This window comes from Myodes glareolus, chromosome 14 (genome assembly GCF_982192425.1).
Source record: "Myodes glareolus chromosome 14, mMyoGla1.1, whole genome shotgun sequence".
Classification (NCBI taxonomy): Eukaryota; Metazoa; Chordata; class Mammalia; order Rodentia; family Cricetidae; genus Myodes; species Myodes glareolus.
Genome location: NC_142039.1, coordinates 29,202,206 through 29,222,186, shown reverse-complemented (window position 1 = coordinate 29,222,186; position 19,981 = coordinate 29,202,206). Strand labels below are relative to the sequence as shown.

Below are 19,981 nucleotides of genomic sequence, written 5' to 3'. Positions count from 1 at the left end.
GAAGGTTGGTAGAGCCCACCATTGCCAACATTCTCATTTCAGACTTTCCACTGCAGTCCCTGTGCCTTTAACACCAGCTCAAGCTGATGCACTAAACTAAACTCACCTACTTAAAGTTCACAAACTGATGGATGGAATTGGTACAAACAGAATGCTACTTTGACTAGCTAGCCATCAGGCATCCCTGGTCAGTGGGGATCCCCAAAAACCCAGATCCAAGGGAGTCTCAGGATCATCCACACCTTCTGTATAGCTGCAGGCCTGTGTGAGTGCCTGGCAGTGTGTCAGCAGTGCTATCCTCGTCACGGTCACCCCAAGAACGCTTCCATCTTTACACGTCTTATACTGAAACGAGACAGAAAGTATGGAAAGGGATTTTGACATATTTCTGGTCCCCACTCAATAGCTTCTAGCTATTTGAGACACTGTGAGTCTCTCCACACTGGAATTAGTGTAATGAGGAGACGTGCACACCTTTTCCTAGTATATACACCCAGACCCTGGGGAAGGATGACATCCATCTTACCTCAATATAAGCTGTGTCGTTATTTGCATCTTTGATGTGTGGAAACCAGTCCCGAGGAGGTTTGGAGAGGTGTTTAGACTCTGTGACAAACCATAGCAGCTTTGGCCAACCTTATAAATAAATCATAAATTCTTTTTAAGTAAATAGGACCTAGAAAACAGGTCTGTAGAATTTCCTTCTCTTATTATTACATACGTTTTTCAAACACCACTTTAATCTACATGGACTCTCTAGAATTCCCATATATTAATTGAAGACAGCATCATCAAAAGAGTGCTCAAGATACCACCAGTCACATCCCATCACCCCCACAGATTATGAGCTAAATGTATTATTGGAAATGTTGACATGCTAGAAAAGTCCTGTCCTGGACTCAATAGGACATTCTTCCACAAGTGAAGAGCTAGCCTGTAGAATGAAAGGTTGAAAGGAGAAGCAAATTCTCAGGGGCTCTGTGGCATACCTTTGAACTGTGGGATCTCTCCTGTTGGGCTTTTTGGAAGTCCTTTGTGACAGGCATCGCTAGTCAAAGCAACAGTTACTCCACAGCTTCCAAGCAAGAAACCTATCTGCTGGCTCCCTGCATCCTGAAAGGTGATCAAGGAAAGAGTTCAGAATCTAAGACAAGCTGGACAGTAGCGGTACATGTTTTTAATCCCAGCACTTATGAGGCAGAGGCAGGCAGATTTCTGTGAGTTTGAGGTTAGCCTGGTCTACAGAGTGAGTTACAGGACAGCCAGTGCTACAAACAGAAACTCTGCCTCAAACTACAAGAATCTAAGATAAAACTGTATTGCTTGTCAAAGCACTGCTCTATCATCTAGGGCACATGGAAATGAACTGCACTCCCCAAAACCCTTCTCCCCCAACTGTGTGTGTGTGTGTGTGTGTGTAAGAGAGAGAGAAGAGAGACAAGACAAGAGAGCAAGAGAGAGCTCATTAAGTGTGAGTTCACACATAAAAATGTTGAATGGGTAGGAAGGTTGAGAGGATTTGGGAGGAGTTATAGGAGTGGATAAAATTATCAAAATATATTTTATAAAATTTTTAATTAAAAAACAAAGATTTTAAGGTTTCATTATCATGGAGAGAAATACATTATGATAATATATTATCTATAACACGAATACCTAGCAACCTGATTTTCACACACTCAAAGGCTGGTTATTGAAATGTCACACCTGATGGAGTTAGAACCAAGAGGAATCTTTACACAGAGTAATGGCAACCAGGACCACCTTTACCATGTTGCACAGATTACATCTCAATGGAGTAACCAATGTACCCTAAAATGGGCTATGGATATAGGGCAATAACTCTGGAGACAGAAAGCCTAGGAAGGGACCAAGGTTCCAGAACTAAATGTCACCTTTCAGCAGATATCACAGATGGGGCTCCCTGGCTACAAAAGCTTCAGTTGTTGCCTCCCATTGTGAGTTTTATTGTCCCTATAAATAGTTTGCTCCTCATAAAGACAGATAATAAGCAGCCTAGTCATCTAGATTTAACCTCTCTTCCATCATCTCTGTTACTATGTTGGTGGCTTAAAAAGTAAAATCAAAATCTCCGAGTATACAGCATTTCTGGAACTAAAAACATATCATGGTATATGAGAGTTGAGGCTACACCCAGCCTCACAGATTCTAGGAACAACCTTCAGGAAGTTTGGCTTGTTGACTCTCCTCCTGGTCCAAGGAAGTCACTGGGCAAAGCAAGACTGCATTGGTATTCATCAGCATTAACATTTCAAAGTTGTTGTCTGCTAAGTGCTTAGATTATACTTTTCCTAATGTAGATTTATAATCTATAGTCTCCTTACATGGATTTTTTTTTTCAGGGAGCAATATAAATAAGCTAATTGCACAATTAACACAACTTGCAATGAGAGAGGTGATGTGGACTTCACTATATGGGGTCAGTCCCTATTTTGGAGACATTTTTGTGGAGCTTTTTATTGTTGCAATACTATTTTCAAGTAATGTCAAGATCAAACACTACTCCTCTGATGAAGTGAGGCAGGCAAAAGAGGTAGTTTTAGCAGCAGGAAGCGGGCTGCTTCTCAAATTTATGAACACTTTGCAGAGTCAGGCAAACACCACAGCTGTCTCCCAGTGGGAAGTGATTTGGTCAGAGTTACTCACAGCTTCCTGCTGCAGTATAGGTACAAATAAGAAAGCATGACACTATGAACTTGGGTCTAAAACCAGGAGTCTAACAGTCTAACCTCCCCTTCATATATATATATATATATATATGTATATATGTATATTGTTTGTATATTGTTGTATGTATGTATATTGGAGAGAGAGAGAGAGAGAGAGAGAAAGAGAGAGAGAGAGAGAGAGAGAGAGCCCTAAAAGCCCCAAAAGCTATTTAGTTGAAAGGGCATTTCTTAGACATGTATGAATTCCTGGAGTGTTCAATCCCCAGTACTGAGAGAAATTTTAAAAAGAGTAGGAACGTGAGAAGTGGGAGAGGAGAATGGTATGAAGAAAAGGAGGACAGCCTTACAATATAATGAGTGGAAGCAATATGACGGACCAAGATTTAAAGAATGCTATTAGTATTAAATGTTTTCTCTAATTGCACCTCCTATTCTACAAAGTACCACTCCAGAGGCTAGACAAGAGCTTCAGATAAAGTCTGTCAGGTCATTAACAGCCTCCTGAGGGTAACACCAAATACACAGTAGCGCCAGCTTCTACAGCCTTCTACATCCAACATTCAACCAAGACAATAGGATGAGGTGATGCATCAGACTACATCAAAACAAAGGTCAAAAAAGAACTTTGTGGTCCTCACAGTCCCTCACCCCCAAACAGGATAAACAGCTACATTTCCACATAGCACCAATGGCTACTTGTGGTATGCAAGGTCCCTGGAAAGGTATAGATGAGAGGCCAAGTCAGGGAAATAGTCATATCTAAAGATGTGAAATGAGATAAATCCCCCCAGACATATACTCTGACCTTGACATCATTTGCTAAGTACTTTATCCCTAAAAATACGCAGACATACCATACTCAGAGGGCAGGAGAAGCAGACTTGTATCACTACAACTCCCACCCATCACAGTCCTGGCAGTTTATAACACTAAGGGCAGCAGATGATCATGCCCTTTACAAAGTTTGTAACTTCCCCTTTAATAAAAGCTACCACAAACCTCTATTTAAGCATTTCTATTTATTTCCAAAAATTTATTCAACATAGAAAAGGCTAACTGATAATGTCATTGTTCAGAAATTGCTTGTGTGTGGCCTCTGCGGCAGTAACTCCCCATATCCTCATATCAAATATTAGTCTAAGATACGTCTATCACTTAATGTCTTTTTAGTTGTGTTTAAAATGGAAATCTTTAAGCATGCACAAAGCCAGAAATAAGAAAAAACATTCTCATGTATAGATCATCCAAGGTTAATAATTATAAATTTTTGACCATGCTGGCCTCATTTATTATCCTCATTATACAAGTACATATGCATAGAAAAGGTTTATACCCAAGGAACCCAACATAGAAGCACAAACGAGTGTGCACGCGCTCACACACAGAGACGCATATCCACATATGTACAACACCTCACACATGAATACACATAAGGGTCAAACACATGCCCCAATACATACTCTTGTATGTCCATACACATTAAGAAACACTCATATACCATATCAAGGCATATTAGAAAAGTGAATCACAAGTGTCTGTCATACTGTGTACATAAGGACACTTCAGCTAGGGATACCCTTTCTGGAGCAGCCCTTCCTCACCCTGGCAGGCAGTTGCTCCTGATTTCCCCACAGCCCGTAGCAGTTCTACTCCTATTTTCCATCTATTTCTGTGGTTCATGATCCCAGGTCTACCAAGTAACTCTTTCAAAATGCCACTCTGTTTAGATAAAGTGGTGAGCAAATAGGACTCTGACATTACTCCTTCCAGAGGTACCACCTGAATGGTGTTGAAAACATTTGTTTTTTTGTTGTTGTTGTTGTTGTTGTTTTTCCCCAGACAGGGTCTCATTCAGTAGCCCACATTGGCCTCATTGAGGGCAACCCACCTGTTTCAGCATCCCTACTGCTATGATTACACTTGAGTGCCACATGTCTCCATTTGGAAACATTTACTAACACAAGCAACCAATTAACCATGATTCTCTGGAGAAAGCCAGACAACATACACAAAGGATCAGAGAGCAACAGATCTCTATGGCTATTACATAGCTGTTCAAGTTACAGCAGGAAGGGAATGATCAGGACAGAACAGGCTGTTTCATTCTGCTATCACTGGAACACACACAGTCAGATTCTTCATTCTGCCAGCCTGGTCGAGTCTGTGCTATCACTTTGTATTCAGACCATAACACCTATGGATAACCTTTGCTTCTTAGGGATATCTTGGCCTAACTTACTTTTCATGTTAGCAAATTCACTTGGCTGACAGAATTACATACAGGTTCAGACACCATGAGATAGTGACATTCATTTTCCAGATGTACAATAACAATTCAAGTCCCACTAACAAAGTTGTAGGTTGGCTCTCTCTTGTCCCCCTCCCCTGTTCTAAACTATAAATTGGGTCACCAACTTCTCAGTAAAAATGCCTAGATGTTTCCTTGGATTAGAGGGGGAAGAAAGGCAAGTTGTTACTTAGGCATTAAACAATTTTTAGGGTTGAGAATAAGGAGCGTTCAATGGTGCATTTAAGGTAACATTAGTGGATGTTGAACAGAGAGATGCAAGAATTAGGTTTCACATACTTGATCACTACTAATATACTTGTCTTATTCCACTTCCACTTGTCCCCAGGTAAAAGCAGTCAGGTAAAAATAAAACTGTGCACAGGCCAATAGGCTCCTATATTCTACAGGCACAGGGCAGGAAAGAAAGTTCAGCAGCACTGTTAGGAAAATGCAAATTAAAACCATGGTGAGATTATTTCACACCTGTTGGAATGGCATTTTATCAAACAGGTAAACAGTAACAGCGGAGGACAAGACTGTAAAGAAAAGTAAACCCTGAAAACTATTACAGTGGTCCTGGGAAATGGTGTAGAGATTCCTAAAAACACTAACACCAGAACTTCTACAGCCCTAGTGGCTGCAGGAAGCAAATCATATTAGGGACCACCAACTACACTGGTGAGCAGTGTATACAATATTAGCTTTTTATTTGTCCCACAGTAAGAATACACAATAAAGATACCAGCAAGTTATGAGAGTAAGGTATGACCAATCAGAGGCAAACCTGGAATTTGACAATAACAAAACACATGAACACAAGGCAAGGACCACCACTCACAGTCAGGACAAGTCAGTGAGAGCTTTCATGTGTCTGGTTTTCTATGTAATGATACTAAGGAATGAGAAAACAGATTGAGAGAAAACAGCTTCATGTTGTGCTAACAAACAAGCGTAAGCTCCACCTCTAAGAGGTCTCACACCTGCAGGTGAGACATGCTGTGTGAGTGAATAACTGTTCCCTTAATAGCTGAAACTGATGAAAATCTATTCTGAGCCGTAGAGGCAACCATTACATGTCACTGCACTTGCACAGCAAAGATAAAATGTCATTCACAAAACTGTAGTTGGCACATTCTCACCCAGTACATTCAACTACCACTGAGCCTGTCACTTCCGTCTCAGGTTTAATGAACGAGAATTCTTTACCTTTCTTGTGAGTGGCACTTCAATGGGGACAGGAACAACTTCAGCCAGAAGGCACCCATAGAAGGCCACCATGAAAGCAGCAGGGTCATTGTTGGGGAACACGAGCGCCACCTGGAGATGTGCAAGACAACACAGCATGATTTATCGTTCCAGAGACAACAGCATGAAAATGCCATGATCCCAAAACAGTAGTACAGGTTTGTAAGACCAGTCAGTACTCAGGAGGTTGAGGAAGAAAGACTCTAAGTTCAGGGCCAGCATGGGCTATGGAGCAAAAAATATATCTCAAAAGTGATGGATGATAAGAAAAATGTTTTACACAAAGTGCATAGTAAGAAATACTTTAATAGGTGTCCCATACTTTTTTCCCCCAGCTTATCTGGAAGGGAAACATTAACAGTTGTCAACCATAGTACCATTACTAGACAATTGATCATTTAAATTTTTGCTCTTATATTCCAGAGACATGATTTTCATATACATAAAAACTGTACATAATGTGTTTTTACTCTTTTTCACTAATCTACATAAATAACTCCTTGTATTCTGATATATAGTTCTCAAAACTATAAATAATTAAATGCTTGTATAATTCTTCACTAGGTAGTTGGGCAAAAAGCTTGGGAGCTAGACCCAGATAGGACTCAATTCAGATCCTAAGGTACTTGTGAGTTCTAGGATCTTAGGCACAAGTTGGGCCTCTCTAAGCCTCGGTTTTAACATATGAGAAAAAGGGCAATAACAGAAACTGCACCTGATTGCCATGGTAAATGTCCAATGACATAGGGTTTACAGATTCCAATATGAAGCGTGACACATCACATCATATGAATCTATAAACATGTACTACTAGTAATCCTCACATTACCAGTCCTGGCATAATTTCAACATCAGTCTCTTATGTTGTACATGCATATTTTCATTGCCTATTACTATAGCTAAGTATTTAATGAGTGTTTGATTGTTCCTGGTCCTTCCTTGCTCATCCAAAGTGTTCAGTTCAGCCATCTGAGAGTAGAATATTATAATCCACTACTGAATAATGCTGGATGTAATTACTAAATAGATTGTCCAATACCCCTTAACAGTATGGCATATCTTAAGGACAACAGTTTTCCTTTTCATTTCCCATATTTACCCTTTCAATCTTACTATGTTTCCTGAAATTTGTGTTTAATGTATCTGAAACATAGATTTCCTGATATATTTTCACATTTTGGAATATATTTGATGTTTTAAACATGTTTCCTTTATATTCATATTATATTATATCATATTATATTATATAGGTAATAAATATTTGATCCAATTTCTCCATACCTTTTAAATGAACAGAGACTTAATTTTGGTGTGGACATACTTCCTGAGAAATGTTTTAGATGGTTTTATAATTATAACAGTATCAGAGAATGTACTCATGCAAACTAGAATGGCTGACTTCATTAAGCAATATCTTCTGGAATGTCATCCTACATGCAAACTGTCACTGAATGTCAGCATTTGGTACACGACTACTACATAGCCAATTTAATGCTTATCCTAGTTCTCTCTCTCTCTCTCTTTCTCTGTTTTTCAAGACAGGGTTTCTATGTGGGACAGTCCTGGTTGTCCTTGGACTCACAGAGATCCACCTGCCTCAGCCTTCTGAGTGCTGGGATTAAAGACGTGTGCCACCATTGCCTGGCCCCAGTGTTCTCTTAATGTTCCTTCCTACTCTCTAGTAATAATAACCCCACGATGTTCTTCAGGATTCTGACTCTATTTTCACACCAGCTCTTCTAGCATGTTGAGGTACCTTCAGTGTTAACTCTTTATAAACCAAACTGGGTGTATTTCCACAGGGACATAAATCTAGTGATTTAGCACATATGCATCATTTTTGCAGTTTCTAATTCTGCAGTACCAAATAGATTCTTTAAAAACTGTTCTAAGTACGTCTTACTAATTTTGGGAAGAACACTTTGATAAGATAAACAAGATGGCATAAAAGGATTGTGATGGCAGTTCTGAAGGCAGGAGCTGTATATTCTAAATTTGGTCATGGTTGCTGTTTAGCAATACAGGATAGTGGATAGAAACAAAATTAAGTTATAGAATACATGATTTTCTTTCTACATGGCTAGAAAACCAGCTAGATGAACAAGTTGGAAAAGGAATAAGGTGACTTATTTGTGTGTGTAAGCATATTAACTAAAACTAATTCTTTGAGGTTGAGGTCTCATGTGTATCTGCCTTCATTTGAAGCAGTGTGTGTGGACAAGCACATTTTCAGGTGGGGAGGCTCATGAATAAACAAGAGACAATTATAAATTTATAATGATCCCACTACTGCCACATGATTTCTTCCCACAAAGCAGGCCAAGAAGTATACGGAAACTGATCAAAGCAGAAAAACACAAAAAACTCCCCAATCTGATGGTCATACCTGTTTCACAATGAATGCATACTTGTCTTTCACATACAACCTCACCTTACTAAGAACGAAGGACAGGCTGAATCCTGAGATTTTAAAACAGAAATTATCTAGTTATTTGAACCTCACTTACCCTGTCTCCAGGCCGTACCATAGGTTCTTGCTTTGTACCTAATTTATGTAGAATGTTGTATGCAACCTTCATACTTCTTGTCCATAGTTTGCCTGGTAATATAAAGTATAAACACACAAGTAACTTTAACAACATACATTTTAGTTACATACAACTGCATATATTAAACTAGGGAGCATTTTCAGAGTCAAGCACATACATCTATTTTTCTCAGTATATGTGGTTGAAAGCATTGACAAAACAGGGACAGGGAAACAAGACTATAAAACTGAAAGCTAAAAGTGACTCAGAAGTAGTAGTAGTAGAGATGATTATTATTATTATTATTATTATTATTATTATTATTTTATTGAGCTCTATATTTTCCTGATCCCCTCCATTCCTCTCCCCTCCCTTTCAATCCTTTTCCATGATTCCTATTCTCCCAATTTACTCAAAAGATCTTGTCTTTTTCTACTTCCCATGTAGATTAGATCCATGTATGCCTATCTTAGGGTCCTCATTGTTGTCTAGGTTCTCTGGAATTGTGATTTTCAGGCTGTTTTTTTTGTTTTATTTGTTTTGTTTTTTGCTTTATGCTTAAAAACCACGTATGAGTGAGTACATATGGTAATTGTTAAAAAAACAAGAGAGATGGAGAAGGAGAGAGAGGAGGAGAGAAAAAGGGAGAGAGGAGGAGAGAGGAAAAAGAGGGAGAGAAAGTAAGAGAGGGAGAAGGAAGGAAGGGAGAGAGGGACAAAGGGGAGAGGAGAGATGAAAATTTTAATTTTCACTTGTTTAGTCAGTCTTTGGCTTAGCTTATGACAAGGAAGGAGTTGATGGGACATGAAGCTGTAAGTTTCTTATTAGTTAACAGTATATAGACATGGGAATGTAAGGGGAAGGGCTTTGAAAAATCCTCTCTCACAAAGTCTCACAGAGGCTTTTTTTCTTCAGTTTTAAGCCTTCAACTTAAATTCCTAGAATGAGGACGGAAAATAAGTACTGAAACTTGACACACTGCCAGAGAATCACCAGAGTTAACCCCTAACTCCTCATACTATATGACACACTTACTGTAAGCTACAGAAAAGCTTAATTGCTGCATTTCTTCTGGGGTAAGCATGAGGACGTGAGAAACAGTGAGAGTTAGAAAACTCTATCAGTGACATCCATCTCTTATTGATGTAATGTCCTGTCTTGGGTAACTGCAATGAACACAAACTATGTAAAAATGTCTCTAATGGGTCATTCAAAGTCTGATCCACTGCAGGTTGGAAACTTCTTAGAGTGAACACGTTTTTTAATCTCAGGACTTAGGGATTTTGGGGGAGGAGTTTCTGAACTTAGAAAAAGATAATGACAAATATCTATTTTAGAATTCTGAACTCTAGAAAAAAATCTAAAGTAGAATGCAAATATATAAAAAGATAGTTTTTTCTTTTCCTAGACATTTCTATAAGTTTTATTTAAGAACAAAACCAAGTTCTGAAGGAGTTTCACATTTCAAGCCTTAACCTTATGCCTGTACATTTCCAGGTATTCATGGTAGTATATGGGAGAATAACTACCTTCAAATCGAAGGAGAGTTCTTGCGCATTTTACAGCACAGTCTAAGATACTCAGTTATTAAAAGCTTTCAAAATAAATCAAGATACAAGTTAATACATTCATGTAAAAGTCATATAATGCAGATTAATCTAATTAAGTCTCAATATAATCAATGTCAAGTTTACTTTTCGTAAATAGAAATTATTTTTGTTTATAATACAGTTTTAATTTTTACAAACCTAAATTTGTTTTATTTCTCATTAGAACTATAGCTACCTGAATTAATGCTGCTGTTATACCATTCATAGGCTTCACCTACTTGTCTAACCCTTAGTGGATACTGAGGAAGAAGAATGGTTTATCTTTCATTGTTCTAACTGCCAGGATAACTCTTGATTCTCAGTACATGTTAATCATTTTTTTGGGATTTCACTAATGTCATAAGCAAACACCAATCAAGTCCATGATTTGGTATGCAACTTAACATAACTCAAGTATTTCATTACTAGATGTTAATATTTCACTCATGTTTATTTCCTCTTCTGAACCTCATGGACCTTTAAAGTCATTTGATATTTTATTTTGGGAGTATACTTCTTTATCAATCATCATCAGTTCATAAGAAACAACACAAGGACTTGTTTTTTTTTTTTCCAATAAATACTTTAAGGCTCCAGACTTTCCTTACTGTGAACAAAACTAGGGAGCTATTCTAGCTGAATAATTACATTTTGTTATCACTGAATAAAATAAAAAGTAATGTGTTGTAAACAAACCAATCAATTAAAACATTATAGTCTGTTAATGCTTCAAATTCATTTTCACCTGGGATTCTTAGAAGCTTATATCATACACTAACACACACAATCTAGTTTTACACAGAGACTCAAGGAAAGCACAAAATGCAAACTTTGGGCAAAATTCTTGAAATATACTTAGTATTTTTATATCTTGTAGCTTTTAGAGAAAAGGAAACTTAGCACGTGCAGTTACTACTATAAATCAAAGACAAGAAACACTTCCAGAGTGGGTGACAAGGAATATTTTCTTTAACTTCTCTTAGAATTGAATGAAGTCTAGGTTATTGTACAAACAACGTAACTGCAGAGAAAGGAGACAGACAGATATGCAGGGGGGTAATACAGTTATCAGAAGAAGACATCACATATAAAACAGGGCAAGAATTGTAGAGACTTACCAGTAACAATTTATAATAAGGTGATGGGAAGACTGGTAACCAAGGCAGCTAAATCCCTATCATACTTAAAATAACTCAGAATGGATGAGGAGGAGCTAATAAAGTTCTATCCCTATAGAAGGAGCTAATATTGACTCAGGGAGGAAGAGTCAATTTTCTTCAGGGATGCAGGCCTGAAGGCTACCTATGCTCCAACAGATGGTCCTATAGCCATGCATACACAGACAGTACTAAATGGACTCAGCAGGTATTGGGAGAAAAATGAGCACAATATGTTGTAAGTGAAAGGAGATGGTGGAGATAGGGGAGGAACTGAAAGGTAAAGAATGGTAAAAGGATTTGATCAAAATATATCACACATGTATATGGATATTAAATATTTTAAAAATAAAAAGATAAATAGGAACATTTATGAGATAGAAAAGCAAAATGAACTTACAGCTATCCTAACAAAACAAGAGGAAGTAGATGAAGATGGTGGTTTCTACCAAGTGAGAAATGAAAAAGAAGTACTGTGTAATTATTTTCATTAATTAAGGTTATGGTATCCCATGGGTACTGGTTAGTATGCTTCCTATTTCTACCTCAAAGTGAAGATTTAAGTATCAGATAGTTTATAGGTTTACTCTATCTATATTTTCTACCAAATACTTTAAATTTCTCAGCTAAAAATTCTGCTATCTCAGGACTTGACAGGGAATTAAATTTGAGGGCTGAAGGGATATTTGAGAACTTTAAATAGTATAGTCCTTCAATTCCACTAATTTTCTCAGGCCTTAGAACAACTGAAATTCAATGAGCCTTATTTTCCCTGAATTTTCTCAGAAATAACCAATTTGTGGTTCATTTTTGTTTCACAAAGATATAACATTCATATATAGTATTCATGGTCTTAGCCAAGACTTTCATTTTATGTACCCAGTTTCATTCATCTTTGACTTCCCAAGCCAAAGCACTGCACCATTGCAGAGCACAAACTTAATCTACCTTAGTGCATGCTTGCATGTCACTAAAATGCACACAGCTTCTGTAACAAACACAAAGGTTGGTGCTAGGGTTCCCACCGACACACAGACAAGTAAGGGTTGGAGTCATTAGCTGTAAAACAGCAGTGATTCCAAATATATAATTAGCTTTCAGAATTAATTTGGCCAGACATAAGGGTCATACAAAAAAGTCTTAATAAAACCTTTTTCTAAGAACATGCTTTAAAAACAACAACGAGAAGCTTTTATTAAATCACAAACAATAACCCCTATCTATTTTAAAGTCTCCAATGTAGCCACAAATACAAAGGAATCATAAAAAAAATAAACTGCCAAACCCCATATACTTCTAAGACCAAATCCCATTTTGGTATGTGAAACACAGAGGGATCTCTGGGGGCTCATTCTCAAAATGCTGGGCTCTTTTTAGTTCTATTACTTACATAGAATCAGTGGTTGATTTAAAACTGAAGCCTTTTCTTCATAATTATTCAAAGTGTTTGTGATATTTAAAAAAAAAAGCTAAGGTTTTTTTTTTAAGTAACATCGAATGTCATGCATGCAGCTGTAGAATGAGCCATTTGTTCTTGTAGCTATGAAGGTTATCTGCAAAGATGAAGACAGGAGTATAGAAAGAACTGTGATCTGTTTTCTCCATGATGATGTAACTAAGACCTTTCTCTAGCACAGCTGGCCATGTGCATAAGTTTAGTCTGCATTAAGTATACTGTGGAGAGAATTAAGTGAAATCTGTTTCTCCAGCTTTCTGCAATGTGTATCCAGATTTTGCTGCTTCTGAGTGATAGATGTCAAAGCCAGTCAGAAATAATCATAAATACCGTAAGCCTGAATGCTGAAATAATAAAAGATTACAATCTCTGAAGTTTAAAAAGTCACAATCCTAAAAGTAAAACTACAGATGATGAAGTCCCAAATGGCCAAATCCTGAAAACTAATTCTCACTGAGAGACTAGGAGAAGACTTTGTCAGAGGGACAGAATGAGGAACAAAGTCTGGGGGTGGGGTTATTGTATCCACTTATATGCAAGATGGTATCACATGATGCAGAACAAAATTTGATCAAACACCATCTTGGATATGTCTGTGAGATTGTCCAAAGATGAGTGTGGTTCTGACTAGAGCAGGTAAGAATGATCATCTTTAATATTAACTGATAACCATCTAACCAGCCAGGAGACCAAAAAGAACAGGGGCAGAAGGTGAACTGCCTTTTCTCTCTGAGAATTACAAAGTTTTTCTTTGCTGCACCAGAGATCAGAACACTAGGCTTGGGTGGAGGAGTTAGCTCATTGACAGTATGTATGCCTGACCTGCACAAAGTCCTGAGTTCAACCCCTACCAGGATGAAAAGAAAGGCATAAAACAAACACAAGTCCAGATTCAACAACCCACTCCATTAGCTTCCCCAGAGTCAACAGGCTTTTAGCTTCCTATTATTTTAAAATGTCAGCATTACTTTTGTACAATTTGGTATGCTGTGTTTTTTATTGTTGTATTGTTCTGATTCCAATACTGGAGGTACAAATGATACAGACTTTCAGACAACTCTAACTCGTTTTAGTCTCTATTTATATGCCTAGTATTGACTTTCAGTATCAATATTGTTTGAATATGTAAATGCACTGAAATTTCTTCAAATTAATGGTTGTCCTCATTATGCACTTGTATCTGCTAAGATAAAATTTTCCAAAATTCCAGCTCTCTGGTGATTACAAACACAACACTGACCCAAATTACTTTTGATTAGCCTTATCAGAAGACTTGGACTATCCACCATGGCATTTCAGAGGACCACAGTTATAAAGCTGGATGTATGTAATTACCACTGGTAATAATACACATGTAGATATTTGCTTTCTGACTTGGTTCTTTATGAATATAGCTCATCTGCTTGTAACTCTTAAAGCTATGTGACTTGTTTGAATAAATCTGAGCATTTAGCTCGGCAAAAATTTCTCTGTTCTTACATATATTATTATGAGTGTTCTATGAAGTATTATGTAAACATTCCCCTATCTTTCTGATATAAATATCCCTTTAAAATGTAAATTAAGGCAGGTGTGGCATATGCCCTTAATTCTAACACCAGGAAAATAGAAGGTGGGTGAATCTCTATATGTTAGAGGCCATCTTGGTCTACATAGCAAGTTCCAGGGCAGTGAGGGCTATGCATAGAGACTTTGTCTCAAAACAAAACAAAAATCAAATATGTGTGTGAGTGTGTGTGTGTATGTGTGTATGAGAAAAGTCTTTTAATGAATTTTAAATATTTTTATATAACTATATTTTGGGGAGTTAAAACTTCTTGGATTTCAGACTTCAGGAATTTCCATCATCTTTCAGTTTTAGCATTTGGGATTATAGCATGTGGGTATTTTAGGGAATTATGATTCAAGCCTAGGCCCAATGGTTTGATATATACTCCCTACTGATCACCAATGAAATTACTCATTTGAAAACAAACAAACAAAAAACAAAAACAAGATCTAGCATCACAGTGGAGTTATAATTACAGCTTTATACATCCTTTCCTGGTTTTAAGTTTAAAAAAATAGTAACTCCTCTATCAACACAAAGTAATTTTACTAAAAATTTCTTTAAATTTTCATCTACCTTTAAACTAGAAACAAACAAGGCAACACACACACATAAATGAGTCACCCAGAAGATAATGTACTTTTTTTTCCATTCCATAGCGGTTATATGCAGGAATGACAAAGGACAGAGAGTGGACTTTATAAGATTACTATAAAAGACATTATAGGATTACCATAAGTGAGGATGTACAAGGGTTTTCCATTTGTGTCCATGGTTGTCAGGCAGGGGGCCTTTGGTGAGATAGTCCCCCATCGCTGTAGTGCAGCTTCTAAAGAGGGTGGCCAGTTCGTGACCACTCCCAACTGCTCTCCTCTTGTGGCCAGCATTTGGGCACCTTCTGGCTTTGGCTGGTTTGGATCTGGTTGTTGAACTAAATACATTTAAACATATAAGATTTTCACAAAAAAATACACCTGTTAGTATTTTTTAAGAGTTTGTAAAAAATCTAAGAGATTCATATTTAAGGCATAAGTGTATCAGCTGACAGAGAACATGCTTTTCTAGAATCAAAATTATTATGGATGTAACAAAAGAATTGAGTTCTTAAAATTTCCAAGGCAACACAGAATGAAGAATTCAGGTGGGTGTGAGAACATCTGTAGATAACAGACAAAACTGAACCATATGCCTAGAGTCTCACATTTAAATGCATGGGTTTAAAGTTCTAATTATTAGCACGCAGTATTCAAGACTACAAAAGGCTCAGCTCTTACATTATATTTTCCCCTTTAATGATGAGCTATAGGCAGAAATCTACAAACACTCTAAAAATAAGAAAAGCATGGTGAAATTACTTTTGTGAGTAAAACTAAAATAAATGTCTAGGCCTAAATCACAGAACAGAGTCACATTACTACCGAGGGGGCAGATGGCTTCTAAACTCTAACTGCTTAGCACTTGGTATACGTTTAACATATGCACTGAAAACAGCAACCTGTACTCTGGTTTAGAGTTCTATTATTAAGAAAAGGCAAGTTTATCATTCTTAACAAAATAAAGTCATTTTGCAGAAAATATATCATTGTACATAGAACTACAGGACCTCCTAAAAGAAGAGGTAGAAAAAAATTTACCTTCTAACAATTCTTCAAAGTCATCAACAAAGAATTCCCGTAACGGGGGCCGCTTCGGTCGTTTAAGGGTATTGACAAGCTGTTGAATTTTTGCTGATACTCGACTACTTACTGGTACACCTGAAAAAATAGGAACCACAGTGGAAATGAACAAATTCTGGAAAAAATAAGATAACTTATGAAAAATTTTCCAAACAATAGTATTTTTGTTTGCTGTAGTACGAATACAGCATAAGGCCTTACATGTGAGACACGGTATCTAAGCACTGTCCTGTACTTCTATCACTTCAAAACTGTTTTTAATCTTAAAATGTACTTTCAGAATTGAAAAATTATTATAGCTCTGAAATCATGGAAAAATAGCCCTATTTCCTAACATCTAAACATAATATCTTCTCATCAGCTAATTCCAATCAATTTGGTTCAGATGAACCCAAGACTAGTGGTTTTGAAGCACAGGTAAGAATGTTATTCCTAGCTCAGGAGTGGTTCTGAGGTAAGAGTGTACACAATGAGAAACACTGGACAACACAATGCAGGAGTCAGAACTTACCCAACACTGAAACTTGGACAGATTTCAAGGATAACAGAAGTTTTTAAGTAATGGAAAGAATAACATCAATGGTCAATTTCAACAATTTGTATACCAGAAAACAAAAGCCAACTTGGTAGAATACAAGAACAGCAATTCTGTCAGAAATGGAATTGCTACCATTTTAATGAAATTGATCTTTATGAATAAGTAGCATTACAGCTTCAATCATGCTAAGGAAAGTGCAATTTGTTAAAGATATGGCCAGAACTAAGTGTTTAACTGTGAACCACTCAGTCATCATAACACCAACACTGTAAGGTACATTGATTGTTGCATGTTGATACTGTTCTGCCCATTTTTCACAAAGAAAAAAAAGGATAATTTTACTGCCAGATTCTACCCTAATTTTTATGACACTGGCAGGAATATAACACAATTAAACTAGAATACAGCAGAAAGTTCATAATTGAGGCTTGCTGAAAAGTTCCTGAGGAATCTGATAAGCAGGACTGAAGGAACCAATGAGTGTCGTGTCTAGAAGCAGCACATTCACTCAGAAAGACTCATACTAATCATAGTAAGGACAGAAGAAGAGTGTTCACACAGGAGGAAGCACCTCACTATAATACATACCATCCCCAGTCTCCATGAGTTCAGCATTGCCATACTTTGGTGCTGTCCGAGATGTGGTAGAGCCCTGTGGCCTTTCCACTTGTATTGAGTGTTCTGAGGTGTATGTGGTTACATCAGGAGGTGCAGAATGATTTTCTGTAAAGAAGCACAGAAGACAATTTTCTGATGAACTTTATGGTTATTCCAAAGGCTAAGCAATAGCATCTCAAAAATGCCTAGAAAATACTTTGACAAACTCACATAGTAAGATCAAACATGGTGACACAAGTCTGTAATCCTGACACTTGAAAGTGGATACAATGAACAGCAGAATGTTCATTTTGAGAGAGACTGTGTGGTTGCCATCTCTTTCTTTTCTCGTCTTATGTGCAAAAGAAGTTTCTACAGGTTCCACATGAAGCAACTTGCCCTAAGGGATCAAACTTAATTTTGGATTTTATTTTGCCTTGAGTTTGTTAAATGTGTATATAGCATATACAGGCACACACTCATGCTATTTTCTTGTTTCTTGCTTTTGATGATCTCAGCAAAAGGTCAAATGTTGCCAACTTTGATTTTTTTTTTTTTTTGGCTGCCTTTGTCTCTGGAATGAAGTATTCTAATTCTCATCAGATTTTATCAGTTTGCTTTTGCTTTAAAAATGCCAATTTCTATAGATAAATCCCAGATATTCTAGGAACTTATCCTTGTGCCAAATGAGAAATTACTAAATGTCACACACTCAGGAGTTATATTTAGGTCACACTGAGCTTTGGCATATATGAATAATACAACCTTTTATAGTTTGGATAAATTTAATTCTGCATGCTATAATTTCCTTCAGTATTCCAAGTGTAAACTCACAAAGGGAAAGCTAAAGGCAGTGATTAATTTGTTCAGAAATATGTGGTCCTCTTAGTAAGATGAGAACCTTCTTAAAAGAACAAAATCAGAGAATATAATGAGTTACATGAGGCAGTTGGTGGGTAACCTCTTTGTTCAGGTACCATGGACAGCTGGTGGCCTCAGCAACTATCCTAAGCTCCAATCAGCAAGAATGAATTATGTTGTCTAAATATATTTATGGTTACATTTACATACAATGCTTAATTTTCTGATATTTCAAATGTAAGTTATTAGGTAACACTGACTGGTAATTTTCTTCAAAATATGTTAAACTGAAGTAATATCACTTTGAAAGGAGCATTGCTTGTTCAGAATGTTCCAATACTCTCCTTTTTACTTGCAACAGTTATGAGAGGAACAAGGGTGAGAAATTATGGTTCACATTTTTTTTTCCTTTACTGAAAAAGTAACTTCAAGATCCCAGTTGTTGCTAATGGGAGAACTCAAAGCAGATGCTGTTCTTCAGGCAATGGACCAAACAAACTCATTTGGATAAGAAAAGGTCAATGCTTTTAACTTTATTCCACTAAGTTCAAATGGGGTGAAGCTTAAAATGTCAGTTTGAAATGACTTTGCCTACCCATCAAATAGTTAAAGATCCACATTCTGGGTATCTAAGCTGATTGTACCATTCTTAACTCATTCATTCCATTTCCTGTTTTCTGGTGTGGAAAGGTATTCCTGTAGTATTGCAGGTGTGACTTGGGAGGACCGCATCTGCACCTCACTCATACTCTCAGTATAGATGACAGTGTAATATGCAACTGCCTCCAAGGACTTAACTGTTTCCCTACTCGGTGGCAACATGATGGAGTGATCATACTGGATCTTATCCAAGCAATTTACCTTCTGTAAACCTCTTACCATTGAATTGTTTGAGTATCTTAATCCACATAAAACAATGAATGGCAACAGAGATCAAGATGTCCTACTTGTGCCCTGAGAGTGAGGACTAGACTGGAGCCCAGTAAGTAACAAGCACATGGGCCAGGATGACAACATCACCCACACAGTTCATAAAACATATTCATCTAACACATGTTTCCTCTAATTATTGCTTACCTCTTCACCTGAACTATTTTCAGATGTTCCATGGTCTTGCTTCTGACCTTGTGGGTTTAAGATTTTTATTTTTCATTATGTATATGAATCTGGGGGATAGATGTACATGAGTATAGCTGTGTCTGGAGGCCAAAAGAGGCTACTCCAGGGTCCCCTGGAGTTCAAGCTACAGGGAGTTGTGAATAGTCCAATGTTTGTGCTGGCAACAAAACTCAGGTCCTCTGCAAGAGCAGTATGTGCTCTTAACTGCTGGGCCATCTTTCTAGCCCACCTTCTACTTTTTCTAATCTACACAGTCTTCCTCATTCTAGAACCCACATACAGAATAGTATGAAGTACTTAAACAACCTGAATGCCTTTGGGCAGAAATCATTAAGTCCTTCAAGTTCCTCAAATGACACCCCACCCACCCCCCCAAGTAACAGCAGCTTGTACTTTATAATCTGTTTTGCTGTGGGACAATAGTCTTGTAACCTGTAAAGATTTGTCACTTGTATTGGTGTAATAAAAGACTGATGAGCCAGTAGCCAGGCAGGAAGTATAGGCCAGGTGACTAGAATAGGATAATTCTGAGAAGAGAAAAGGCTCATAGTCTGCAGTCATCACCCAGACGCAGAGGATGCAAGATGAAAATGCCTCACTGATAAAAGGTACCAAGCCACATGGCTAACACAGACAAAAATAATGGGTTAATGTAAGATGTAAGAGTTAATCAATAAGAAGCCTAT

The 19,981-nt window shown here is 37.3% G+C and overlaps 1 protein-coding gene across 4 annotated transcripts in view; it reads right to left on the bottom strand.

The window, feature by feature from the left end:
• The window catches only part of Dip2c (DIP2 acetate--CoA ligase C (putative)), a 378,666-nt gene that overhangs the window by 121,365 nt on the left and 237,320 nt on the right, over positions 1 to 19,981 (bottom strand). For all 4 annotated transcript variants that reach the window (XM_085699206.2, XM_085699207.2, XM_085699208.2 and 1 more), the window contains 8 exons: positions 17,307 to 17,441; positions 16,139 to 16,258; positions 15,238 to 15,435; positions 8,733 to 8,824; positions 6,187 to 6,297; positions 990 to 1,113; positions 527 to 636; positions 243 to 345 (listed from right to left, as the gene is read on the bottom strand). In XM_085699206.2, coding sequence (XP_085555332.2) covers positions 243 to 345; positions 527 to 636; positions 990 to 1,113; positions 6,187 to 6,297; positions 8,733 to 8,824; positions 15,238 to 15,435; positions 16,139 to 16,258; positions 17,307 to 17,441 — 993 coding nt within the window. The remainder of the gene's footprint in view (positions 1 to 242; positions 346 to 526; positions 637 to 989; positions 1,114 to 6,186; positions 6,298 to 8,732; positions 8,825 to 15,237; positions 15,436 to 16,138; positions 16,259 to 17,306; positions 17,442 to 19,981) is intronic.